General features: G+C 28.5%; 2 protein-coding genes and 1 long non-coding RNA gene across 3 annotated transcripts; 2 read left to right on the top strand and 1 right to left on the bottom strand.

Moving 5' to 3' along the window:
* The first annotated feature begins 2,778 nt into the window (after positions 1–2,778).
* LOC105198066 lies at positions 2,779–7,938 on the top strand. The gene is made up of 4 exons (XM_026140121.2): positions 2,779–2,942; positions 3,193–3,213; positions 6,836–7,207; positions 7,328–7,938. The coding sequence occupies exons 3-4, from the start codon at positions 6,922–6,924 to the stop codon at positions 7,633–7,635; spliced, it is 594 nt and encodes a 197-aa protein (XP_025995906.1). The 5' UTR covers positions 2,779–2,942; positions 3,193–3,213; positions 6,836–6,921; the 3' UTR covers positions 7,636–7,938.
* Positions 7,939–12,112: 4,174 nt separating this feature from the next.
* Positions 12,113–12,664, bottom strand: LOC120357581. The gene is made up of 2 exons (XR_005574588.1): positions 12,333–12,664; positions 12,113–12,151 (listed from the first exon to the last, which is right to left on the bottom strand). It is a non-coding gene; the product is annotated as an uncharacterized LOC120357581 (long non-coding RNA).
* A 4,951-nt stretch (positions 12,665–17,615) lies between these two features.
* Positions 17,616–18,707, top strand: LOC105204343 (prefoldin subunit 6). Its single transcript, XM_011173391.3, has 3 exons — positions 17,616–17,890; positions 17,988–18,186; positions 18,263–18,707. The coding sequence occupies exons 1-3, from the start codon at positions 17,827–17,829 to the stop codon at positions 18,390–18,392; spliced, it is 393 nt and encodes a 130-aa protein (XP_011171693.1). The 5' UTR covers positions 17,616–17,826; the 3' UTR covers positions 18,393–18,707.
* Positions 18,708–27,341: the final 8,634 nt, after the last annotated feature.

Here is a 27,341-nt window from a genome sequence, read left to right as displayed (position 1 = left end):
ACTAAGATCTACCTACGACCGAGGAAGGCCTTCTTATTTAGATTTGTATAATTATTTTGATAGACCAACATAAAGTTATTTTCTGATCTGTGTTTAGCTATTTTTATATGCCATTGTAAAATTGTTCTTTCCGTGTGGAAGATAATGATTCGTTATTTTCACAATATTTTAACGATTTTTTTCAGAGTGGCATCCAATGTCTATGCTGCTAAAGTACATCAAGTTTTATTAAAATCCATGAGAGACGGAAAGGTAGGTTTATTTATGAGAATTTAAAAGCGTTATTACATACGCGTAAGTTAGGTCAATAGTATTTAGCAGACATTTATAATGGAACAAGTTGCAGCCAAGGCTACGTTTCGCTTCAGGCACGATGTATCATTTCATCCTTTGATATTTGGGGATTACAAAGATAAAATGTTACATCATGCACATTATGCTGAATATAGGCAGAGAAAGAACGGAAAGAATAGACAAAAACGACAAAACAAAACGACGATCGGTTGCATTAATTCTGTGCGTGTATCGTTTCGCTGTAATTTTTCATTATTATTATGACATCATCTTTAGGATGATAGCGACAGGATTTGGTTAATTAATGAGAGAGAAAGGCCGATAACGAACAAAAAGAAGGTGTACGTTTTTAATTAAAATTTATTTCCGTTTAATCATTAAATAAACTGAACGTTTTGACTTACTTAATTGTCTTTCTCAGCAATATTAATAACTTACAACATTACGAATAAATGAACCAGAACGTGAACATTCAAATAAATATAAATTAATAAATAGATAGGTGTAACGGTTGTGTCAAAATCATAGAAAGGATTACATCAAAATTTGACGTGAAAAAATTATAAAAATTAAAAGTCTGCAAACTTCGAGTGATAAATGCCGATTGTATGTACTATAATGTTAATGTATAAAACGGGATGCATGACTGATTCTTGTTGGCCCAATAGTTTGAGTTTGTTGATAAAAAAAAACAAATTGTCAATTGTGGCCAAGTAATGAAGTATAAATGTTTGTTATGATCTCAATAAATAATAATTGTTCAATTGGTACATACATTTGCAACTAATGTTGCTTGAGTAGAGATGAAATTTCGTGAGAACAAGATTTCGTAACAAAATCATTATGTCACATTGCAGTTAAAAAAAAGTCGTATATTATTTATATTTTAAATGTCAAGGTCAATGAGTTGTTTTGACTACTTTATTTATAGTATTCATTGAATTTTGTTTAGCAACTCTGTGTTAGTGAAAGGACAAGGAAAACAGGTATCAAACCAGGTATTAAACCAGGGAATAAAAACAAACACACATATGCGTACAGGATGTTTGTTAGTTAAATGCTTGATCGACGCTCACAGTGGATTAGTCTTCATTGTTGAGATATATATGACTGTTCTTTAGTATTTGTAAAAAAGTCGTAAACAGTTTTTTATGGTCTTAAACAATTTGTAAATCCTTTTCTTATATTTGTAAATTTATTAATTTATTCTTCAAAAATGTTTGCTGAAATTCTTGCTTTTGTGGTTATAGCAACACCTGTAAGGAATTGCATAAGAAACATGGTTTTATTTTTATCACAATAATGCTAATAACTACTAATAATACTTTCTATACTACATATACATGTACATGTTATTTAAGTTAAATCAGTGTCTTGCGGACATTTACATATTGTTATGCCCTGAGCTAAGTCGTTCTTGCAAGGCGACAAGTAGCAGGGTGAATGAGGTCGCCTAGCATTTTCCGAGACAACGATTTTGTTTGTTATAACAAGTTCTCACTGACTTGGAGACGAACCGTTTTGTTATATGGACGTGCTGGCCGCTTCGCTGCTCAGGCGTATTCTTCCGCTTATTGTAACGTGGCTTATAATAAAAGTGATTATACATTTATTAAATAAGTCTTATTTAATTCGGGAGTGAGTACACGAGTGCGAAGTCGAGTGTCTCGTGGCAGCTCGGAAGCAGCTCTTAATTAACTGTGCCGAGCGTTACAATATAGGTTTACATAACGCGCAGAATCAAAGAGGCTACGTTCACTCACGATGTATCATTGCATCAAATATCATTTATCCTTGATTTTTGGGGATTACAAGGATAAATTGATTCATCATACGCATTATGTGTGAAACGGAATATAGGCAGAGAAAGAACAGAAAGAATAAACAAAAAACAAATTAACTCTGCGCGCGTATCGTTTGGCTGTAACTTTTCATTAATATTGTGACATCATCTTTAGAATGACAGAGACAAGATGAGATGCTTAAAAAGAGAGAAAGACCGATGACGAGTGTACATTTTTAATTAAAATTTATTTCCATTTAATCGTTAAATAAACTGAACGTTTCGACTTCTTTTGTCTTCTTCAGCAATATTAATAACTTATAACATTACGAATAAATAACCAGGACATCAAAGTTCAAATAAATATAAATATATAGGTAAGTAGATAGATATAACGGTTGTCAAAATCATGGAAAAGATTACATCAAAATTTAACGTGAAAAAATCATAAAAATCTGCAGACTTTGAGTGACAAACGCTGAATGTATATGTACGAGTATATAATATTAATAAAAAAAAACGAGATGCATTATTGATTCTTGTCGCCTCACGAGAATAGTTTGAGTTTGTTGATAAAAAAAATCAAATTGTCAATTGTGGTCAAGTTACTATGTATACAATAAATGTTTGTTGTGATCTCAGTAATATATGTTCAATTGGTATATTAACATTGTAAGTGTCGCAACTGATGTTCCTTGAGACATCGTGAAAAGAAGAGATTTATATCTTGCAGTTATAAAGAATCATACATTATTTATATCTGCCAAGGTTAACAGTTGTTTTGACTGCTTTATTTATAGAACCCGGAACATTGAATTCGGATGTCTAGCAACTTTTTGTGTCAATGAAAGGACCAGGAAAACAGGTATCAAATTAAAGTATACCAGGATGTTTGTTTGTATAAATAGAGGATCGAAGCTCACAGTGGATTAGTCTTCATTTCTGGTTGCTTCTGTTGAGATATATATACGACTGTTCTTTGCTATTTGTAAAGAAGTAGTAAACAGTTTTTAATAGTCTTAAACAATTTATAAATTCTTTTCTTATATTTGTACATTTATTAATACAGTCTTTAAAAATGTTTGCTGAACTTCTTGCTTTTGTGTTTCTCGCAGCTCCTGTTACATCAAATTTGCGTAAGAAACATGTTTTTATTTTTATCACAATAATGTATACTACTAATACTTAGTAATAACTACTTAGTAATAACTACTAATACTTTCTACTAATACTATACTACATAAAGCTTGTCACGTTATGTGGGGCAAATTATATACTCACCAAGTTATATAGTCATCAAACTCGCTCAAAGATTGATGACAATTTTGGGATCATCTATGTCAGCAATAAATTTATGTTTTGCTGATAAAGTCTACGCATGTAACCAAGTATTGGTAACGGAAAGCGAGCAAGTTTTGCGTACTGTTATTGACGATAAATTTACACTGAGAAAGCTTTACGTAACATTACATCATCTTCCATAAAACAATACAGAAACATGATATGACCGAGCTTCAATTATATAGACTTTAAATTCTATGAGGTTTTGACAAATTTTATATAGATGAAACGGCATCTTCCTTTCTCACGACAATTATAGGGTAAGGTTTCCGATATCGCACCGACTCATAAATCGCACCACCTCGCGTTTAAATACAACCACAGTACTTGTACACTGTTTGTGAAATTATTTGGAAACTACTTAACATTATTATCATCCTTCATTGAACTCAACACGTTAAGAACAATAGAAATTCTCTTATTAACATTTATAGAAAAATCACAACTTGCTGCTATTCTTCAACACATCGTGTAGCTTGATTGCAAAAAAGGCAAAATAGATAATCTAAAGTTTAAAAATTTGTAATGATTACAATATTATTAAAATTATATTAACAAAGTTCAAATAACTTTGTGTTTTTATTTATAAATTAAATAAATAGAGTTTTACAAAATGCCTCAGTCACCTAAATCGCACCATGTCTTAATTTTCTAACTCGCACTATTGCTTTGATCGTGGCTATATATATGAAATCAAATATAATAATTATACAAAGCATACACACATTGTAACAATATATTACCGTAATATAGCAATGTTATTTCAATATTATTGAAAAGTTATCGAAAAGATGACATTGACGGAAATTATATTTAATTTAAAGTATTTATCTCCAATATTAATAAAATTATGCTTATCTAACGCATTTTTGCTCGAGAAGAAAGAAATCTAGCAAAAATAAAAATGTTGTTTTATCCTAGAAAGAGTAATATTTATCTGTGTTGCAATTTAGAAGACCAGTTGCTTATATCGCACTATTAGAAGATTTCTTAAAAATTGTCATTTAAAAATTTATAACGATACGTAAAATTCTGAAAAAATGAAAATGAAAGAAGGAATGTTGTAATTTATTATCACGTGAAGAAAGTGAAAAATATTATCTTATAATTTCTTAGTTATAAGCCTTTATGTCAAAAGTGATGCGATTTCGGCAACCTTACCCTATTCAGTTCAGATCTTGCTTCGCTTCGATCGACAATTTGGTAATAACGCTATATTGGACAGATTTGCGCTATTTCTGTTACCAATCTGCCATTAAATTGAATTGCGCAGATTCTGTTTGATTGTTGCCACTAATTTACTGTCTAATTATAAGAATATATTTGCTCGTAATTTGCTGTCAAATTATGTCAAAATTCTCTACAGATTTTGTTATATAATGCTAGTATTTTTTATGATATCTTTTGATGAATTAAATTCTGCAATTAAATTTGTATTGTTTTTGTTAATTAGATTTGTAGCAATATTTTGCAAGATTTGCTTTCAACAGATTCGGTTATTTAGTATTCTTCTTTCCCAAAATATCCTTCCGGAATATGAATTTATTCTTTCTAAACAATATGATATTTTATATAATCAATATTTCAATTGCGCTTTTATTGTTTTTGCATAACAATAATATTGTTATTCTTTAACGTGAGCAATATATACAAATCTAAACAAGAAGGCTTTCCACGGTCGTAGCTAGATCTTGGTGCTTTGTAGGCAATACAGTTTAGTGTTTAACGCTTAATATTTTTTTTATCATGAGATTTACATAATATTAAAAATAATGAGAAAAGTAGCTCAAGAACAGCTAACTTAATCGTCTTGAATAAAAATTAGAAGATCAATATTTTTAATTTTTATTAGTTTGTTTTTAAGTGTTGTAATGGGCGCAAAACAGTGCGTGTTTTAATAAAGATCGCCTTAGAAATGTGTTCCAATAAACTGATTTAGCTGTATCAGTGATTTTTCATTCATAACTAAGAAGTTAATGTCAAAATGACGTAAAAAAAACGTGGTTTTAATGAAAAAGACGTCATGTGATTTAAATGAAACGTAATTTTGACATGTTCTTTTAATAGTAAAATGATACGTCATTACCATATTACGTCAAAATGACGTATCGTTAATAACAAATATATACAAACATGTTTTGTATATCTATAAAATAATAGATCTTTTTTTTTCGTTTTTATTTGAACTGGCTGCACTAATTTATTGGTTATCTTTCTCTCTTGACATTGGAAGAAAGAAGATAAACTTGAACTAATGCAGCCAGTTTAAACTGTAAAGAAATGTTTATAAAATTCACTTAGAAAAAATTATTGAGCAATAAAGTCTACAAATAGTTACTAATGACGTTTGCAGATTGAAAAAGTTACATCATTTTGACGTCATTTTGTTAGCTGGGAAGTAAAGTAAAATATCATCAATAACTGATTTTGCTAGTTAGTTTATTGGAACACATTCTTAAGGTCAATACTTTGAAGTTAATCCCAGCGTAAATTCTGAAAAATTTCAGCTTATTTATATATTCTTATAAAAACCAAGATTATTTACTACCAATCTGTCTTTTAGAAAAGAACTCCTTTTAAAGTTAAGAAAATTATGATGTCAATTTTATTCTTTTTTTGGTGTCATTTTGCAAGATCTGCTTTCAACAGATTTGATTATTTGGTATTCTTCTTTTCTAAAATGTCCTTCAGAACTACGAATTTATTCTTTCTAAACAGTCTGATATTTTATATAATCTATATTTCAATTGCGTTTGTATAACAATAATATTGTTATTCTTTAATGTAAGCAATGCAGTTTAGCGTTTAAAGCTTAAAATCTTAAATATCGTAGCATTAGTCTCTGCTTACCCGTTTATATACATGATATACATACTTCTGAGCTTTGTTTAAAAAGACTTAATTTTAATCAATTAGAATTTTAATATTATTGCAATCTAGTAAACATTAATATATTAGATTTTCTTAAATATTATTTTATTAATGTAAAATTACTTTTTATAAACGAAAAAATATGATGACAAATCTTTTAGCTTACATGTTTGTGTTTACATAAAAATTACTGTATGCAAGCTATTTTCACAATTAACTTAGGAGTAGCTTATTTCAAAATAAGTGAATAAAAAATTGGAAAAAAAATATGAAGAATAGACTGTGATAATTTTGTTTAGTCATCTTATTGAAATGTAATTATTAATAAATGCTTAAAATAAATTAAATATACGTAATAGTGTTATCTATTTGAAGTATTTGATTGCTGTTGTTAGTAATAGAAGGAGTAATTTAAATAAGTATGATTTCCGTTTTTTTCATCTTATTACTATATTAAATGTTTAATAACAAACTAAAATAAATGAAAATTTTAAAAATTTTTTATATTTAAATTTTTTAATTAAAAGAGAGTTAATTCTTTTACAGCTTCCTACATTCACGCATGCGGACGTAATACTTCCAGCGTTGTCTATGGTCAATGCATTGTAGACAACATCGATAATTTAAAGAGTATGATTTGCAATGAAGGATTACCAGAATTTGATGTTCCTCCCAGTGGGTCACTAACTATTGACAAATTAGTTATTTACGACACAAATAATTTAAAATGGAACGTGACAGATGTAAAAATGAGAGGTTTTTGTGATTTGAATGTAAACTCTATTAACGTATCTACCGATAAGCTTCATTTCAAGATTGATATGATGTCTGAAAATATTATCCTAGACGCTATGTATAACTTCGATATACAATTACTGGTGCCACTCGCTAACAAAGGACTAATTCACGTTACTTTAGGTACATAAGATTGTTAATTAATTTTACATTAAAATAAGACATAAATTTAGTGATATTTACTTAAATATAAAAAATTTATCATTTATTCATCTTTCATTGAAATTATGTTTCCATTTGCAGATAACTCAACCAATAAGGTGGATGTAGAATTAAAAGAGGTAATGAAGAATGGTGTAACAGAAATATACGCATCGAAAATAAAATCGAAGATAGATGTTATAAAATTCAGTTTTGAATTTAATGACGAGGAGGAGGGCTCATCTCAACAACTACATAAAATTCTTTCCCAAATTATAAACGACAACTCCAAAGAGATTATAAATATGTTTAAACCAATAGTGGAAGAGATGATATCTAAATTGATTCTGTCAATTTTTAACAAAATAACTTATAATAGATTTAAGCAATTGTTTCCTGATGAAGCTTGAAAACTTTGGCTATCGGATTTGTTTTCACTATTTTTTTTACGCAACAACGTACATTTATATAGAATAGTCTGAAAAATGTATTTATAACAATTAAATGATGTTTTCTTTTATCATCTAATTTACATAAATTAAAATATTTTGCTAATTTTACATTTCAACACTTTTTTGAAACATGAAGTGCATGTTTTCCGATGAATTTTTGATAGTGAAAACAAATCCGATAACCAAACTGTAAATGTAATGTACTTATTGTTAGTATCTTTCTGATACGATTATTCAAATAAAAATGTTTATTTGTGATAATTTAAGAGTTTTACTAATGACCCTATAAGTACTTTTTCATCGGATATGTAGAACAAACATAATTTACAATTTTCTAAGAAGAAAAAAAGGATGCGTTTGTGAAATAACAGGAAAATCGTGGAATTGCTACAACTAATGTCAAGGAATTAAGGCATTTTTATTTATAAAAAAAAACAAATTAATGATCTTTCGTAGATTTTACACACAAGTGCCACAAGACATGGTTTCACCAACATTTCATAAAATATGTTTTGTTAAACAAATTTTTTTAAAATATTTTTTTTATTTAAAAATATTTTTATATAAAATTAAAAACTTTTTAAATAATTTTTTTATATGAAGCGTTTCTATGAAGCGTATCTATGAAGTTCTCGTCTGCTCTTCCATTTTACATTTACTTGAAGCTTATTTCATTCTTGTGATTTATTAAAAATGAAACAAGGACAAATACTCACACTCTGTCAGCGCTAAAGTAAACGTAATCTATGTGATCAAATTTAGAATACAATGGTGAATGAAATAAAAAAGAAAGAATTTAAACGGACACTTTATTCACTCTACGCACGTGCATCAGAGTAAAAAGGAAATTTTCACAAGGAAATTATAGGGTTTTATTAATAGAAGTTTAATTGTGGTTCGCGTGAAATACACAGTTCACTCGTCAAGATTATTGTGTGGATCCTTTCTTGTAGTTTCAGAGCAATTTTACAAAAAAATGTTTGGTACGATTTTTATTTTTACCATCCTGACAGTGAATGTTGCAACCGCACTACGTAAGTAAAAATATTTATATTTCTTTGTATTATAACGTACGTAAAATTTTTATATATTTTTATTGTATACGACTCGAGTTGAAAATCTGTCATAATTGCGCAAAGAGTAAAAATGGGATCTTGAGAAAGACATAATATCAATGTAACATTATTTTTTTACTTATGGATATAAATAATTTTCATAAATTACAAAGATTCTTATAGTTTATTAACACTAGGTGTATGATGATAACATAATCATATATTAATGTTACGTGAATACATGTCTAATATTGGAGATTGTGATGACTTAATATACCTTAGTATAATTACATGTAAACCTGAAACCAGGAAAAAAAACGAGGAAAATTTTAAATGATGGAGAACTCTGTTCTAATCATAGTTCTTACGTACTTAACAGAGGTAACGGCAATTATTAACTTACAGAATAATTCCTTATCAGATATCTATCTGTAACTCAAAGTCACACTGTAGACTTTGCCGCGAATGAAGTAAAGGCATTCATTTCGCATAATTTTGGAAGAACAATACAGTTTAATATGTAGATTAAACAATAGATTAAACATTTTATATGACGCACTAAGAAATTTTAGAAGCATTTCTACTATTTCAATTCTATTTTGTTCATAACTATACAATTTACGAATTATCGTTAAATATACCGTAATTTAAAATGTTATTAAAATTATTTACTTCTTATCGCATATAACTTTGCTATTTTACATTTCTTGCTTGGAATACGCAATTCTCAGATATAAAATAAAAGTTCAAACTATTAATATCTCTTATAAGTAATACAAAAGATGTACAATAATTTAAGAATTTAAATTGTGTTTTAATTTATAATATATGCTATATTCTAATTGTAAGTATATGTGTGACAAGTTTAAAAAGCTAGCTAAGGCATAAATCACTATTAGTTAATAGAATCAAAAGTGATTTCTATCCATACACACATGTATGCATAATATGCATTTATAATTTTAAGAGCATACATTTTAATCGCCATATGTAACTTTAATCACTGACTCTGTTGAACTTAAAAATTATGCATCTATTATTTACATCTATTATTAAAATTATATTATACTTTTTTCTTTTACCTTGTAATTATATTAAAAACATTAACAAAATTTATGAAACACAATTAATAATAATAATAATTATCCGTTATAAATCTTATATCTACAACTCAATGATGCTAATATTATTTGAATAAAAATGTGTTATTCACACGCAATTATATCATTTAAATAATAATTTAAACATTAAAAAGTTTACTATACATTAAGGATATAAGTATAATGTTCATTAAACGTACGGATTTAAATATAACGTTCGCTAAATTTATGTCGTGTCGGTCTGCAGCGAATAATATAAAGATCGAATGATAACTTTTTACAATCTCCAGCCTTTGCAAACTGCGCAAAAGAGATGAAGACAACAGATAGTCGCTTCGGCGATTCAACCGCTTGAGGCAGGCCGAAAAATAAAGCGAGTGCTGCATCTATCACTTTCGCTGAGTGTACGTTGGCTGAAAGGCTCCAAATTAGCATTTCTAAATTTCATGAGCAATATCATTAACAGATTTTATCAGTAATACTGATTTCTAAGATTACGTTGCTTGCCTTAACATATTACATGGCCTTTTAAGATATGATCAATTTGATGCTACAAATGCTTTGAAACATTTAATAATCCAGTGATAACAAAAAATTTTACAAATTTGTTAATCAAAGAATGCTTTAAAGCATTTATAGCTTCACCTTGACCGTATCTTTAATATGTCAATCATTAAAGTGCTATCCTATGACAGTTGGATCTTCGGAAAATAGAACCTCGAAAAAGTACTAGAGCGGGGGATTAATCAATGACAATTTTTTTATTACTCTACAGATTTTTATAAGTTATTTTGCTTTTAAGTGCGCTTATTGTATCATTAGTTAATGGGTTATATACCTTCTTGACGCTAAAAAAATGATTGATTTTTGAGAATTTTTTTCGTATATGATAATAAATAAATTTGATATTTACAAAAGGATAATAAATAAATTTGATATTTATAAGCACGTGTTTCATTGATTATTAAAAAATAAAAAAATAATTTTTATAATCTGTTTTCACTTATTTAAATTGACTTTTACTAATGCTGCTTTCGAGTCCATCTCTTTAAGTATTTGCACGATAACTTTAACAATTTTCAATTTTTTTAATAAAACAAATTTTTATTTCTGCAAAATGCAATTCTCTAAAATTCGATGAGCCATTTTTTTAATTTTTAATTATAACAATTTTATAAACATTCAAAGATCGCAAAATTTGTCAAAAAATCGAATCTTTCTTTAAAATGTTATAGGTAACAATTTTTTCAAAATTTGAAAATCCGAGTCGTCAATATTCGTCATTCTACAAAATTATAATTATTTTTTTTTGTTTTTATTTTAAATAGTATTAAAATGCAAATACTGGAAGGGTGTTTTGACAAAGTCCAAATAAAAGTTTATTTTAATTCGTTAAAATTATTTAAAAAGATAATTGCCCTGTAATTGTTGGTTGATCAAAAATCAAGGTTTTAAATTAATTACAATTTTTCACGATTTTCTTTTTACAAAAACTTTAAACGTCTTTTTCTCAAAACGTAAAATTTTGCTCGCCGTGCAATGTAACTCAAAAACTACTTGACCAATCACCTTCAAATTTTACATGCTCATTTTTCAACTATCTAGCCTCAGCATACACCTATTCGATCATTAATATTTTGCTTTAAACAATAATTGTTTAAAAAAAAAAGAAATAATTTTGTTTTATTAATGTCGCCGTTTTTGCAATTTTATAAATTTTATTAATTATTTAAGTATATGCTGTGTGTTTTTACATAAACTAACGAAATTTTTGTTTTACATTAATTTTGTGACGTCGGCATTGCACGGCGCAAATTCAAGCATTAAGTGTGCTGTTATTTTTAAATTTTTCAACACCAAAAAAATTTGTTTAAGTAGCTTAGATAGTGAATATTATTATGTACTTTGTCCAGATTCAATAAATTTTCTCATTACAAAAAAATCGAGAAAAAAACGTTTACATGAGGTTCCCCCTTTAATATACAAGATGATTATTAATGAATGTCACCACATTTTACCATCGGAGCACACATTTGTAATTTCTAATATAATAATATATTAGAAATAAGTATCCGACGGTAAATCGTGCTCTGATGGTAAAAAGTGGGAACCTTCATTAATAATCACCCTGTATATTCATTTTAAATATTATTATATATAACTATATATAAATATACACAATATTATAACATATTCTAAGAGTTCGCGACTTCCCTTTTTTGTATTGTTTAATGTCGGTTAAGGTAGTAGCTCTGCGTTCGCTACAAGTCGATTTTTTTTTTCACCTCGTGGTTAAGTCAGCCCCGTGGAAGGCTCGCTCTGAGAGGAAGATAGTTTAAATGATAAACTCACAGATCGTAGGAGTGATCTTCTTTAATTGAATAGAAATTACTTCAAACACCTTTGTTCCACTCGAGCTACTCGACAGATCACAACTCTCTCTTTTTCTATGCAAAGTCTGCGAACGTAATTGTAACGAAGATTCGTGTTAATCTGTTACCTTCAGTTTTGGGAGCGCTTCAATTTCCTGTCGCGGAATCCCTCCTTCTTGGAATCGGACAATAGTTTCCTCGAATCGGCGAGCAGGAGAGAGAGAGAAAGTAGGTAGTGTTTAATCGTTACAGCAGATCTTCGAACGTGAAAACGAATAACAAAGATTACGGTCCATTTCACTCATGCTGCGCATGTTGTACATGTATCATTTCGTTCGTATTTAATATTTGAGGAATTACACGGATAACGTGATTATGCCATGCGCATTACGAGTGTGCATGAAACGAAACGTAGCCAAAATCGACAATGTTTTCGTACGAACGACCGAAGCGTCTCGTTACAGCAGTTATTTTAAGATTTGAGAGGATGGATAATTTTAGATTATGCTTCAACATTTATAAAACACAAAATATAGTAATGAAGTATTGAAAATTATACATAATTAATTGATTACATTAGTTAATTATATATTAAAAGCAATAACAGGATTGACATTAAACTTTTTAATGTCAATCCTGTTATTGCTTTATTACATTTATAATATATAATTAATGTAATTATATATATATATATATACAGGGTGAGTCATTTTAATCTATGGACTCTAATATCTTCCAAATAACGGTATCTACAAAAAAATGGTTTAGATAAAAGTTGACCAGGACAGAGGGGGTCATTCAATTGTACCATTGGTTTTGACCTTGAGGTCAATTTTGAAGGTTATTTCAAGGTCACGATGGTTTTTTTAAATGGGACACCCTATTTTTGACTGCGGATTTCGAAAGAGCGGAAAATTTTACATCAAACTTGTCTTATGAAAAAATTGTTTTTGCGACCTTGGAAAGGTCAAAAATGAACATGAAATGCCTGAAAAACGATCTGGTGTACTTTTTCTGAAATAACGTGGTTTTCTGGGTAACACAAATGTGCATAATGCTTAAACATTACTACTTGCAACTTTTGGCCGGATTCTTCGACGCACGCCTATTGCTCCCCTCCCACCGCTCGCGCCTTAGCAACGGCGCCGCCGGGCGGCGTAACGCACGGTTCTGACAATGAGACGATGTATCGCGCTCCTTAGTTAAGCGGGCGGTAGGGAGCAATAGGCGTGCGTCGAAGAATCCGGCCGAAAGTTGCAAATAGCTGACTGCACTGCGATACCTAATGCTAATAATCAACGATTGAAAAAAACTAAACAATTACGTTTGATTTAAGATTTATAATTATTGTTATAATAGAGTTTTATTCCTTTTCTTTCTTACTCACTTCTGCATAATTGAAAAATTTACTATTTAAATTTGCTTAAATTTAAAAATTCCACACATACATACAGGGTATGTAGGTAATTACATTCACAAGTTACCTTTCCAGAATGGCTGATTATAGTCCTAATGAAATTGTTGATATTATATTAGTTTTAGGGGAGTGTCATAGCAATTACAATGCAGCATCAAGGCTTTATGCTCAACGTTTTCCTGAAAGGCGATATCCAACTGATATGACAATACGTAGTTTAGTCCAAAGAGCTCGCAATGGACATCTTGTTCGTCAACGTCAACATCATGAATATGAGGAAAATAATGCGCGAGCTGTAACTATTTTAGCAATACTTCACCTTAATCCTCATGTTAGTACTCGCCAGATGGAAAGGGAAATAGGTATACCACAAAAAACTGTTGTTAGAATTTTAAGAGCTCTAAATTATCACCCTTTCCACATCATTCTTACGCAGGCTTTACAGCCTAATCATCATCTGATGCGTATTGCTTTTTGCCAGTGGGCTTTACAAATGTTACACAATGATCCTAATTTTTTTAGGTATGTGCTTTTCTCAGATGAGGCTAAATTTTATAGTGACGAACAACTTAACAGACACAACTGCCATTATTGGTCAGACGTTAATCCCCACTGATATAGGCCAATAGATCATCAAAATCGATGGAGTATTATGGTGTGGTGCGGCATTGTAAATGGTTATTTGATTGGACCTTATTTTTTTGAAGAGAACGTTGATTGACACAATTACTTATCGTTGCTAAGAGATCACTGACCGGGCTTATTAGAAGATGTTGACTTAGCAACAAGAGCAAGAATGTGGCTTCAACAAGATGGTGCTGCACTGCATTATGCACTCATTGTACGTGCCTTTTTAATTGCCAGTTACAATGACAGATGGATTGGACGAAGGGGTCCAATTGAATGGCCTCCTTGCTCACCAGATTTGACGTCGCCTGATTTCTTTTTATGGGGATACTTGAAAAATGTTGTTTTAGCTGAACGACCAACCACAAGAGATGATTTTATGGACCGCATTCGTAGAGCTTGTGCAGCCATTCCTAGAGCTACCCTGCTTAGAACTGTGGATAGTTTTCAAAACAGATTGCAGTTATGCCTCGAAGCCAACGGAGGTAATTTTGAACAATTACTCCTTGGGTAATTTATTTAAATTACAGTGTCAGTGAGAGGCGAGGGGACTCACGATAATCAAGCATCCCGACGTGAGAGGCAAGGGGACTCACGATAATCAAGCACCCCGACGTGAGAGGCAAGGAGACTCACGATAATCAAGCACCCTAAAAGAAGCAGAACTTACTACGTCCACGTCGTTGTTTCCGGGTAACGCTAAAAGTAAGATAAAAGTGCTTTTGACCTTGATATGACCTTGATATGACCTTCAAAAGGTCAGGTCGAAAAACTAAAAAATCCCTATGCTCATGTAAAAAGTGCCATTGTTTAAGAGCCCATTGTCAAGAAACAGGTTCTGCGTCAAAAATAGGGTTTACTAAACAAAAAATGCGTTATGAGCCTCAAACAACCTTGAAAATTGACCTCAAGGTCAAGCTAGTCAAAGTGATTAACACTTTTACAATTCATTGACTTTGTTTAAGCATTATGCACATTTGTGTTACCCAGAAAACCACGTCATTTCAGAAAAAGTACACCAGATCGTTTTTCAGGCATTTCACCTTCATTTTTGACCTTTCCAAGGTCGCAAAAACAATTTTTTCATAAGACAAGTTTGATGTAAAATTTTCCGCTCTTTCGAAATCCGCAGTCAAAAATAGGGTGTCCCATTTAAAAAAACCATCATGACCTTGAAATAACCTTCAAAATTGACCTCAAGGTCAAAACCAATGGTACAATTGAATGACCCCCTCTGTCCTGGTCAACTTTTATCTAAACCATTTTTTGTAGGTACCGTTATTTGGAAGATATTTGGGTCCATAGATTAAAATGACTCACCCTGTATAATAAATGTAATCAATAATTATAAGTTGTTTTCAGTTTTTAATTACTCTGCACATAAGCGGTCATTAATCATGCTTTCCCCGTGTAATCCTTTTTTCCTTATATTTTCATATACATGTAACGTATCCTATATTGAGATTTTATAATAATTTGTGTTCAATATGGCCGTCTCAATAAGATTTTTTTACGTTTTTGTTCACACAACACACTTAAATATGAGAGTGTAGTGTGAACACAGACTCACTCAGGCCACAATATTTAAAAAATTTTTTTTAATATTTATTTAATAATAATTTTTTATTGTACAATTCATTATAACAAAAATATTTATTAAACATTTATTTATCATTAATTAAATATTTAAAATAATGATTTATAAAAAATATTTATTTAATATTTATTTAACATTTATTTAACATTTTTTTAACATTAATAAAATATTTAAAATAATAATTTGGGAAAATATTTATTTAACGTTTATTTAACATTTATTTATTATTTATTTCACATTAATTTTTTATTTAAAACAACATTTTTTAAAAATATTAATTTAACATTTATTTAACATTAATTTAATATTTATTTTACATTAATCTTTTATTTTAAACTACAATTTTAAAAACATTAATTTAATATTGATTGAATATTAATTTAATATTTATTTAATATTTATTTTAATTTTTTTAAAATAAACATTTTTAAACGTTTATTTAATATTGTTTAAGTTATACATTTATTTTTTATGAATTATTTAATTGAAAAAATGATTTTAATAAGCACTTTTTAAATGTTTGTTTAATACTTTTTTAATGTTTATTTAATATTAATTTTTTTTATTTATTTTTTATCTCTATAAAATTATGTTTATTTATTATTTATTTAACATTTAAGCTATTTATTTTCCAATTATTGATTTTAAAATTCGTTTAAAAAATGTTTCAATAACATCTATGAAAATCAGTAAAAAATTAACTTAATTATATTATTTATATAAATAATATACATTATTTATATAAATAATATACATTATTTATATATATTTCATCTTTTTGACATGTGTTGACCTGATCTTTTAATAATGTACATGTATTAGCACAAAGTGTTTACAGATCATCACGAGGGATCAGTTCGCTGCGATCACAGAGATCAAGCAATGTTCACCGGAGTCGCAACTTGAATGGATGACCGCGTGGAAATTTCGGAAAAAAAAATTTTTAAGAAAAAACCTTAATATTAAAAAAAAATTGTTTAATATAAAAAGAAGCATAAATCTGCTAATTTTACAGTTTTAGAAAATTTTTTTATTGCAAAAGTTTTTAAAATGTTTTTGTTTTTAATATTGTTTTGCTCATTTATGCTTCATTAAAAAAAACGTTTTTTTTAACATTTAATAAACATTTTCTTTAAATGTTTAAAAAACATTTTTATAATATTTAAAAAACATTTTTTTAAACGTTAAAATAAATACTTCTTTAATGAAGAAAAGGCACTTAACCCATTATTTTTAACGTTTTCATAAATGTTTTTAAAAATGTTTTTTAAATGTTTCTAAAAATATTTTTTAAATATTGTGTGCTGATTGGGGTGCCTCAAAATACTATAACTGCGCACTAGTAGTGCTCAGTAGTATTTTTCTACAAAGGTTCTGACTGGGCTGGTACAATCAACATTACTAACCAAATTCGGCTATATTGTAAAAACTGGGACACATGAGTCCAGCAATGTTGTATTTGTTTAAGATCTCACTCTTTAAACCGCATCATACATCTGCCTTGATTTAAGTACCATGATGTTATTGAAAAGCGAAATTATACGAGCACTGGGTTGATTTATCGCACAAACTACAGTGCAGTTTGCTTTCGTTATATTATTGTTCCATATTGCAATTATGTTTCACTTTTTTTACAGTTAAAAGTTAGTTATAAAAATTATAATTATTTCAATTTAATCAAACAATTCTTTTTTTTTTAATTATTTACCTTTTAATTTAATAAAACTATGAGAATGAGATAAACGAGAAACTATCGAGATATATCGAATCGAATCGCACAAAGCGCGATGCAATACGATCGAAGGTCGAAGGCTCAAATACTAATTTGGTTATGTTGGTGAAGTCTTTTTCGTGATTGCGTGTGTTGCCTCTTCTCTGCACGAATCTCCGGTGTTAGCATTGAACAACTCGATTGTAAAGATATATTATTTGATTGTGGTTCATTTTTCTTGACTTGTTTAAAGATATCTTTCGGATAATCATGGTGGAGGAAATTCAAAAAAAGCTTCAAATCGAGGCCGACACGTTAAGACGAATCCAAAAAGGTTAAGAGACATCTTATAATAAATGTTTTTCCGGAAAGTAATGTAAGCTCTTTTCTTTATCTTATTATTTTTAATCTATTTCCTATTGCACTCGTAGAATACAACAAGACACTGAGCCAGCTGAGACAACAACTAGATGGACAGTTGAATGAAAATATGATGGTGAAAAAGGAGTTAGACATTTTGAAGGAGGAAAACGACGTGTTCAAGCTTATAGGACCTGTACTCGTGAAGCAAGACTTGTGTGAGGCCAAACAGAACGTTGACAAACGCATGGATTACATCAAGTCTGAATTGTAAGTTTGTTTGGATTATAAAGTCGAGTTTCAAGTCTGGATTCAGAAACTTAACATATAAGGGCACGAATTTCAGAAAACGCGTAGACGACCAGATATCCACTTTAGGCAAGAAGTTGGATTCACAGAGGGATGTGATAGATAAACTGCAACAAGCATTTCAGCAAGCCCAAATTAAGGCATCAATGAACCAGTCAAAATCCTAATACAGACTTTGTTTTGTGGAATTATCAATTATATAATTAAGTTATATTTTAATATTCATTGCCAGAACTAAAAATCTATAATGTATATAATGTATGCTACAGAATTTTAGTATTGACAGTGAATATTTGCATGTAGCCTTTGATATCTAATGATAAATGCTTAAGTAATATTGTTACATATAGTTTCATCATTTGGTACACGAGTGTCTTGCTCGTTTCATTTATTTATACTTTAGAGACAAATTATAAATAACAATATATTAATACAAATCTTGACTATGCATCACAATCATTGAAGTGCAATTTATATAAATTAAAAACTAAACTTTCCAGAATATACCTCTTTTTAGGATTAATTGGTTCTTATATCAATTAATAAGGCTATTATCCAGACAGCACACATCCAACATCAGGATACCTCAGATCTTAAGATACCTCAGCTTTAAAAAAAAGTGAAGAAAAATCATAAAATTTATGAGCTTGTATGTTAATTATATACTTATCCTCAAACTTGAACTTTTTGTTTATATATTTTACATAGAAGACATTACCATTTTTTAAATAATCAAATTTAAATAATAAGAACGATAACTTTTATTTAAAAATACTTTATAATATTGATAAATATTAATATGGAAAAATTTTTTAAATGTTTATAATAATGATTTGAATATAATAATAAACATCACATTTTTATAACATTTATTAAATAGAATTTATGAACATTTCATATTTTTACTTTAAAATGATGTGGTAGAATTATATCTTTTTTTTATCTAAATTAAAGTTTATTCTTTGTTTTATAGTTGTTCAAAATTCCTATATTTTTTTTGCGATTAAGGTACTTAAAATTCTCCTTATAAGAATTAATGCTATTTAAAAAAATTGTTTCATAAAAATACTATATAATTAAAATTTTACAAAATATAGAAATATTTAAATGTTAATTATAGGTCAAGTTCTTATATTATGTGAAAAAATTGAAGAATCCTCAGTCGCATAATTTTTTACGATGAAATTATTAAAATTTTGATTAAGTGATAATTATTTCAAGTTAGGTGAATATGAAGGGTATCTGTAAGTAGCGTCGAATTGTGATGGACAATTTTTCAAAAGACTCAATTTTCTTGATTGATCTGGACAGAAGACTTAAAAATCAATTATCAGAAACTCAATCTTTTAGCAACCTTTAGCTCCTAACTGTACATGCATACATACATACATACATACATACATACATATAACGTTTTTAATATGCGTTATTAATAGTGTGCACTAGTGTGTTGAACCAAATTCGCTATTATAGACACAATGGACGTAGTTGTTCTTTTTAACTGAACTGGTTGTACATATTAGTTCACACTTTATCCATGTTACCTTCACGTTAGAAGAAGAAAGATATCTCTCATATATGTGATGATGTCTCTTATAAATATGATATCTGTTACACACATTATTGTATATTATTAGATGAAAAAGAAACAATTTATCATTATCATCAGCTGCAGAATATAATGTAAGACTTTTTTTTTACTTATTACGAAATTTTTTGTAGTGTGTCTAATATAGTGTGTCTAATAACACAAGAGATGAATCATTCAATATCTACATATTTCAATTTTCACACAACTGACTCCATTTGTCCTTACAATAGATTCAATGACGCAAATAGCATTAGAAACTAATAAAAAATTAATTTCCTTTCTCGTTTTAACATCTTAAAAATAAAAATACTCTTTTCAAATCTGCATTTGAATTTGAAAGTAATCTTAGAGTATTTACAAGTGCAGTTAAATTAGAATATTTTCTCTTTTGTATTTATTTTTACTTTTTAAAATTGTTTATATTAAAATATAATTCTGAGTTTGTTTTTCCTGTTTTTGTAAAATCTAAATGTAATATATGAAAACCGTTATTCCTTTTTTAAATTGCTTTTATCAAAACCAAACTATAAATGTAATGTACTTATTGTTAGTATCTTTCTGATACGATTATTCAAATAAAAATATTTATTTGTGATAATTTAAGAGTTTTACTAATGACCCTATAGGTACTTTTTCATCGGATATGTAGAACAAACGTAATTTACAATTTTCTAAGGAGAAAAAAGGATGCGTTTGTGAAATAACAGGAAAATCGTGGAATTGCTACAACTAATGTCAAGGAATTAAGGCATTTTTATTTATAAAAAAACAAATTAATGATCTTTCGTAGATTTTACACACAAGTGCCACAAGACATGGTTTCATCAACATTTCATAAAATATGTTTTGTTAAACAAATTTTTTAAAAATAATTTTTTGATTTAAAAATATTTTTATATAAAATTAAAAACTTTTTAAATAATTTTTTTGTATGAAGCATTTCTATGAACTTCTCGTTTGCTCTTCTACTTTACATTTACTTGAAGCTTATTTCATTCTTGTGATTTATTAAAAATGAAACAAGGACAAATACTCACACTCTGTCAGCGCTAAAGTAAACGTAATCTATGTGATCAAATTTAGAATACAATGGTGAATGAAATAAAAAAGAAAGAATTTAAACGGACACTTTATTCACTCTACGCACGTGCATCAGAGTAAAAGGAAATTTTCACAAGGAAATTATAGGGTTTTATTAATAGAAGTTTAATTGTGGTTCGCATGAAATATACAGTTCACTCGTCAAGATTATTGTGTGGATCCTTTCTTGTAGTTTCAGAACAATTTTACAAAAAAATGTTTGGTACGATTTTTATTTTTACCATCCTGACAGTGAATGTTGCAACCGCACTACGTAAGTAAAAATATTTATATTTCTTTGTATTATAACGTACGTAAAATTTTTATATATTTTTATTGTATACGACTCGAGTTGAAAATCTGTCATAATTGCGCAAAGAGTAAAAATGGGATCTTGAGAAAGACATAATATCAATGTAACATTATTTTTTTACTTATGGATATAAATAATTTTCATAAATTACAAAAATTCTTATAGTTTATTAATACTAGTATGATGATAACATAATCATATATTAATGTTACGTGAATACATGTCTAATATTGGAGATTGTGATGACTTAATATAACTTAGTATAATACATGTAAACCTGAAACCAGGAAAAAAACGAGGAAAATTTTAAATGATGGAGAACTCTGTTCTAATCATAGTTCTTACGTACTTAACAGAGGTAACGGCAATTATTAACTTACAGAGAATAATTCCTTATCAGATATCGATCTGTAACTCAAAGTCACACTGTAGACTTTGCCGCGAATGAAGTAAAGGCATTCATTTCGCATAATTTTGGAAGAACAATACAGTTTAATATGTAGATTAAACAATAGATTAAACATTTTATATGACACACTAAGAAATTTTAGAAGCATTTCTACTATTTCAATTCTATTTTGTTCATAACTATACAATTTACGAATTATCGTTAAATATACCGTAATTTAAAATGTTATTAAAATTATTTACTTCTTATCGCATATAACTTTGCTATTTTACATTTCTTGCTTGGAATACGCAATTCTCAGATATAAAATAAAAGTTCAAACTATTAATATCTCTTATAAGTAATACAAAAGATGTACAATAATTTAAGAATTTAAATTGTGTTTTAATTTATAATATATGCTATATTCTAATTGTAAGTATATGTGTGACAAGTTTAAAAAGCTAGCTAAGGCATAAATCACTATTAGTTAATAGAATCAAAAGTGATTTCTATCCATACACACATGTATGCATAATATGCATTTATAATTTTAAGAGCATACATTTTAATCGCCATATGTAACTTTAATCACTGACTCTGTTGAACTTAAAAATTATGCATCTATTATTTACATCTATTATTAAAATTATATTATACTTTTTTCTTTTACCTTGTAATTATATTAAAAACATTAACAAAATTTATGAAACACAATTAATAATAATAATAATTATCCGTTATAAATCTTATATCTACAACTCAATGATGCTAATATTATTTGAATAAAAATGTGTTATGCACACGCAATTATATCATTTAAATAATATTTTAAACATTAAAAAGTTTACTATACATTAAGGATATAAGTATAATGTTCATTAAACGTACGGATTTAAATATAACGTTCGCTAAATTTATGTCGTGTCGGTCTGCAGCGAATATAAAGATCGAATGATAACTTTTTACAATCTCCAGCCTTTGCAAACTGCGCAAAAGAGATGAAGACAACAGATAGTCGCTTCGGCGATTCAACCGCTTGAGGCAGGCCGAAAAATAAAGCGAGTGCTGCATCTATCACTTTCGCTGAGTGTACGTTCGCTGAAAGGCTCTGAATTAGCATCTCTAATCTTTCTGAGCAATATCATCAGCAGATTTCATCAGTAATACTGATTTCTGAGATTACGTCGCTTGCCTTAACATATTACATGGCATTTTAAGATATGATCAATTTGATGCTACAAATGCTTTGAAACATTTAATTATCCAGTGATAACAAAAAATTTTACAAATTTGTTAATCAAAGAATGCTTTAAAGCATTTATAGCCTCACCTTGACCGTATCTTTAATATATCAATCATTAAAGTGCTATCCCATGACAGTTGGATCTTCGGAAAATGGAACCTCGAAAAAGTACTAGAGCGGGGGATTAATCAATGACAATTTTTTTATTACTCTACAGATTTTTATAAGTTATTTTGCTTTTAAGTGCGCTTATTGTATCATTAGTTAATAGGTAATATACCTTCTTGACGCTGAAAAAATGATTGATTTTTGATAATTTTTTTCGTAAATGATAATAAATTTGATAATATTTACAAAAGGATAATAAATAAATTTGATATTTATAAGCACGTGTTTCATTGATTATTAAAAAATAAAAAAATAATTTTTATAATCTATTTTTACTTATTTAAATTGACTTTTACTAATGCTGCTTTCGAGTCCATCTCTTTAAGTATTTGCACGATAACTTTAACAATTTTCAATTTTTTTAATAAAACAATTTTAATTTTTGCAAAATGCAATTTTCTAAGATTCGACGAGCCATTTTTTTAATTTTTAATTATAACAATTTTTATAAACATTCAAAGATCGTAAAAGGATCACACACAATCCTTATGGAAAATGGCCCTTGGTTAAATTGACTGCAATTGAAATATGTTGTTGTTCTTGACGTCCCGAACAAAAGTCTCAATGGGCACAACTCTCTTCTAACAAGGAAACAGGGAAGTGTCCGCCTCAGATTAAAACGAGTTTTTAATATGTTGTAGTACAGATAAAAATAAGGGACACGTATTTTTTTATACGTGCCCATACGCACTTTAAGGGGGTGAAACACCCCTTTGAAGAAAATCGGTTTTTTTCTTTCGAAGTGTATGCCGTCGAAACTATAAGAGATAGAAAAAAATGTTTTAAAAGAAAAGTTGAATGGTTCGAAGAGTAATTTATGACAGCGGAAAAAAATTTTTTTTTAAATTTTTTTTAATACTTTCCCCCACCACTTACCTATTTTATTTCAAAATTTTTATTTTTTTTATAAGCAAAATAAAGCTTATTTTATTACGAATTCAACGATATATGATAAAGTTACGATACAACATTCCCATTTTCCAAAAATAATTAAAAGTCTCTCGATACGCACGGTACGCGCACCCGTCCGCGCGTTCGTACGCTACAAAAGTGACTCCCTTCGATTTTGACGTGCCTTTAATATGTTGTACAGATTATAATAAGGGACACGTATTTTTTACACGTGTCCTAATACACTTTTAAGGGTGAAACACTCCTTTGAAGAAAATCGGGTTTTTTCTTTCGAAGCGTGTATCGTCGAAACTATAAGAGATAATAAAAAAAAAAACTCCCGACTGCTGCCAAAAGTTGGTTTAATAACAAGAATCAAAAAGTTTAAGATTAAAAATTAATTAATAACAAAAAAAATTAAAAATTTTAAAAACAATTTAAAAAATTATAAAGTTAATTAAAATTAAATAAAAATTAAAAAATTAAAAAGTTAATTACAAAAATTACAAAAATAAGAAAAAACCAACAAATTAATAAAAATTAACTAAATTAACAAATTTAGTAAAAAATTAGAAATAAAAAACAAATTAACATAAAAACAGAAAATCAACAAAACTAAAAAATAATAATAAAAAGATTGCTTTAAAAAGTTTGAAATAAAAATTAATTAAACAATTAAAATAACAACAAAAAATAAAATTACGGATATTAAAAAATAGTTTTAAAAGTTTGAAATAAAAGTTAATTAAAGCAAATACTAATACTTGACATTTTAAATGCTAATTATATTTTAGCACATTATTGTACCAATTAAAAATTAAAATTGAAATTTACACTTTGTTTAATAAAATACTTTTTTTTTCAATAATAAATTGTACTTAACCAGCAGTCGGGAGACGCCACGCTAATAAATAAATGTAACATTACATTATATCCTGAATAGTTATAACATTCAGCGTGACATCTCCCGACTGCTGGTTAAGTACAATTTATTATTGGAAAAAAAAGTATTTTATTAAACAAAGTGTAAATTTCAATTTTAATTTTTAATTGGTACAATAATGTGCTAAAATATAATTAGCATTTAAAATATGTCTGTTAAGTTAGCACCCTCACCACAAAAAACCGAAACGCCACCTATGCCAAAATTAAGTGCTTTTTATGTGCTAATTATGTACCCAATTTGAAATTTTTGTGCTCGAGCGGTTTAGCAGGAAAATGAGATTGAAGGTGGGGGTGCCAGCTTAACGTTAAGCCAGCACCCACTCATATAAATAATTAATAAAATAAAAAAATAAATACACTAGAATTAAGTGCTTTTTATGTGCTTTTCAACGATATATAAATAAATGTTCGTACTCAATCTCTTCGACCAGAAAATCGTTCAGAAAGTACAAATACACACTAATGGAACAAGAGTAAAGTACCAGAAAAAAAACAATTCTGAAATCGATTATAGGCTTAAAATATTCTCCTATTTATGTGCTTTTAAAATATGCAAGATAAGATTTTTGTGCTCAACCCCTTGATCGAAAAACCGACCCTGAAGTGAGCACCCCACCGTTCAGCTACAAGAGTAAACTACCAGAAAGAAAGCAATTCTGAAATTGACTGTAGGCTTAAAATATTCTCCTATTTATGTGCTTTCGAAATATGCAAGACAGGATTTTTGTGTTCAACCCCTTGATCGAAAAACCGACCCTGAAGTGAGCACCCCACTGTTCAGCTACAAGAGTAAACTACCAGAAAGAAAGCAATTCTGAAATTGATTGTAGGCTTAAAATATTCTCCTATTTATGTGCTTTCGAAATATGTAAGACAGAATTTTTGTGCTCAACCCCTTCATCGAAAAACCGACCCTGAAGTGAGCACCCCACCGTTCACCTACAAGAGTAAACTACCAGAAAGAAAGCAATTCTGAAATTGGTTGTAGGCTTAAAATATTCTTCTATTTATGTGCTTTTGCAATATGCAAGACAAGATTTTTGTGCTCAACCCCTTCATTGAAAAACCGACCCTGAAGTGAGCACCCCACCGTTTACCTACAAGAGTAAACTACCAGAAAGAAAGCAATTCTGAAATTGACTGTAGGCTTAAAATATTCTCCTATTTATGTGCTTTCGAAATATGCAAGACAGGATTTTTGTGCTCAACCCCTTCATCGAAAAACCGACCCTGAAGTGAGCACCCCACCGTTCACCTACGAGAGTAAACTACCAGAAAGAAAGCAATTCTGAAATTGGTTGTAGGCTTAAAATATTCTCCTATTTATGTGCTTTCGCAATATGCAAGACAAGATTGTTGTGCTCAACTCTTTACTCTTGTAGGTGAACGGTGGAGTGCTCACTTCAGGGTCGGTTTTTCGATCAAGGGGTTGAGCACAAAAATCTTATCTTGCATATTTTAAAAGCACATAAATAGGAGAATATTTTAAGCCTATAATCGATTTCAGAATTGTTTTTTTTCTGGTACTTTACTCTTGTTCCGTTAGTGTGTATTTGTACTTTCTGAACGATTTTCTAGTCGAAGAGATTGAGTACGAACATTTATTTATATATCGTTGAAAAGCACATAAAAAGCACTTGATTCTAGTGTATTTATTTTTTTATTTTATTAATTATTTATATGAGTGGGTGCTGGCTTAACGTTAAGCTGGCACCCTCACCTTCAATCTCATTTTCCTGCTAAACCGCTCGAGCACAAAAATTTCAAATTGGGTACATAATTAGCACATAAAAAGCACTTAATTTTGGCATAGGTGGCGTTTCGGTTTTTTGTGGTGGGGGTGCTAACTTAACAGACATATTTAAAATGTCAAGTATTAGTATTTGCTTTAATTAATTTTTATTTCAAACTTTTAAAACTATTTTTTAATATCCGTAGTTTTATTTTTTGTTGTTATTTTAATTGTTTAATTAATTTTTATTTCAAACTTTTTAAAGCAATCTTTTTATTATTATTTTTTAGTTTTGTTGATTTTCTGTTTTTATGTTAATTTGTTTTTTATTTCTAATTTTTTACTAAATTTGTTAATTTAGTTAATTTTTATTAATTTGTTGGTTTTTTCTTATTTTTGTAATTTTTGTAATTAACTTTTTAATTTTTTAATTTTTATTTAATTTTAATTAACTTTATAATTTTTTAAATTGTTTTTAAAATTTTTAATTTTTTTTGTTATTAATTAATTTTTAATCTTAAACTTTTTAATTCTTGTTATTAAACCAACTTTTGGCAGCAGTCGGGAGTTTTTTTTTTATTATCTCTTATAGTTTCGACGATACACGCTTCGAAAGAAAAAACCCGATTTTCTTCAAAGGAGTGTTTCACCCTTAAAAGTGTATTAGGACACGTGTAAAAAATACGTGTCCCTTATTTTAATCTGTACAACATATTAAAGGCACGTCGAAATCGAAGGGAGTCACTTTTGTAGCGCACGAAC

The sequence above is a fragment of the Solenopsis invicta genome, chromosome 4, assembly GCF_016802725.1.
Source record: "Solenopsis invicta isolate M01_SB chromosome 4, UNIL_Sinv_3.0, whole genome shotgun sequence".
Lineage (NCBI taxonomy): Eukaryota > Metazoa > Arthropoda > Insecta > Hymenoptera > Formicidae > Solenopsis > Solenopsis invicta.
Note: the sequence above shows the minus strand (reverse complement) of the source record. Positions and strands in the feature narration are given on the sequence as shown.

Coding starts and splice junctions, on each gene's coding strand:
- LOC105198066 (XM_026140121.2), top strand. CDS start 6,922: ATGATTTGCAATGAAGGATTACCAGAATTTGATGTTCCTCCCAGTGGG. Junction 7,208..7,327: donor ACTAATTCACGTTACTTTAG/GTACATAAGATT, acceptor TTCCATTTGCAG/ATAACTCAACCAATAAGGTG.
- LOC105204343 (XM_011173391.3), top strand. CDS start 17,827: ATGGTGGAGGAAATTCAAAAAAAGCTTCAAATCGAGGCCGACACGTTA. Junction 17,891..17,987: donor GTTAAGACGAATCCAAAAAG/GTTAAGAGACAT, acceptor TTGCACTCGTAG/AATACAACAAGACACTGAGC. Junction 18,187..18,262: donor GATTACATCAAGTCTGAATT/GTAAGTTTGTTT, acceptor CACGAATTTCAG/AAAACGCGTAGACGACCAGA.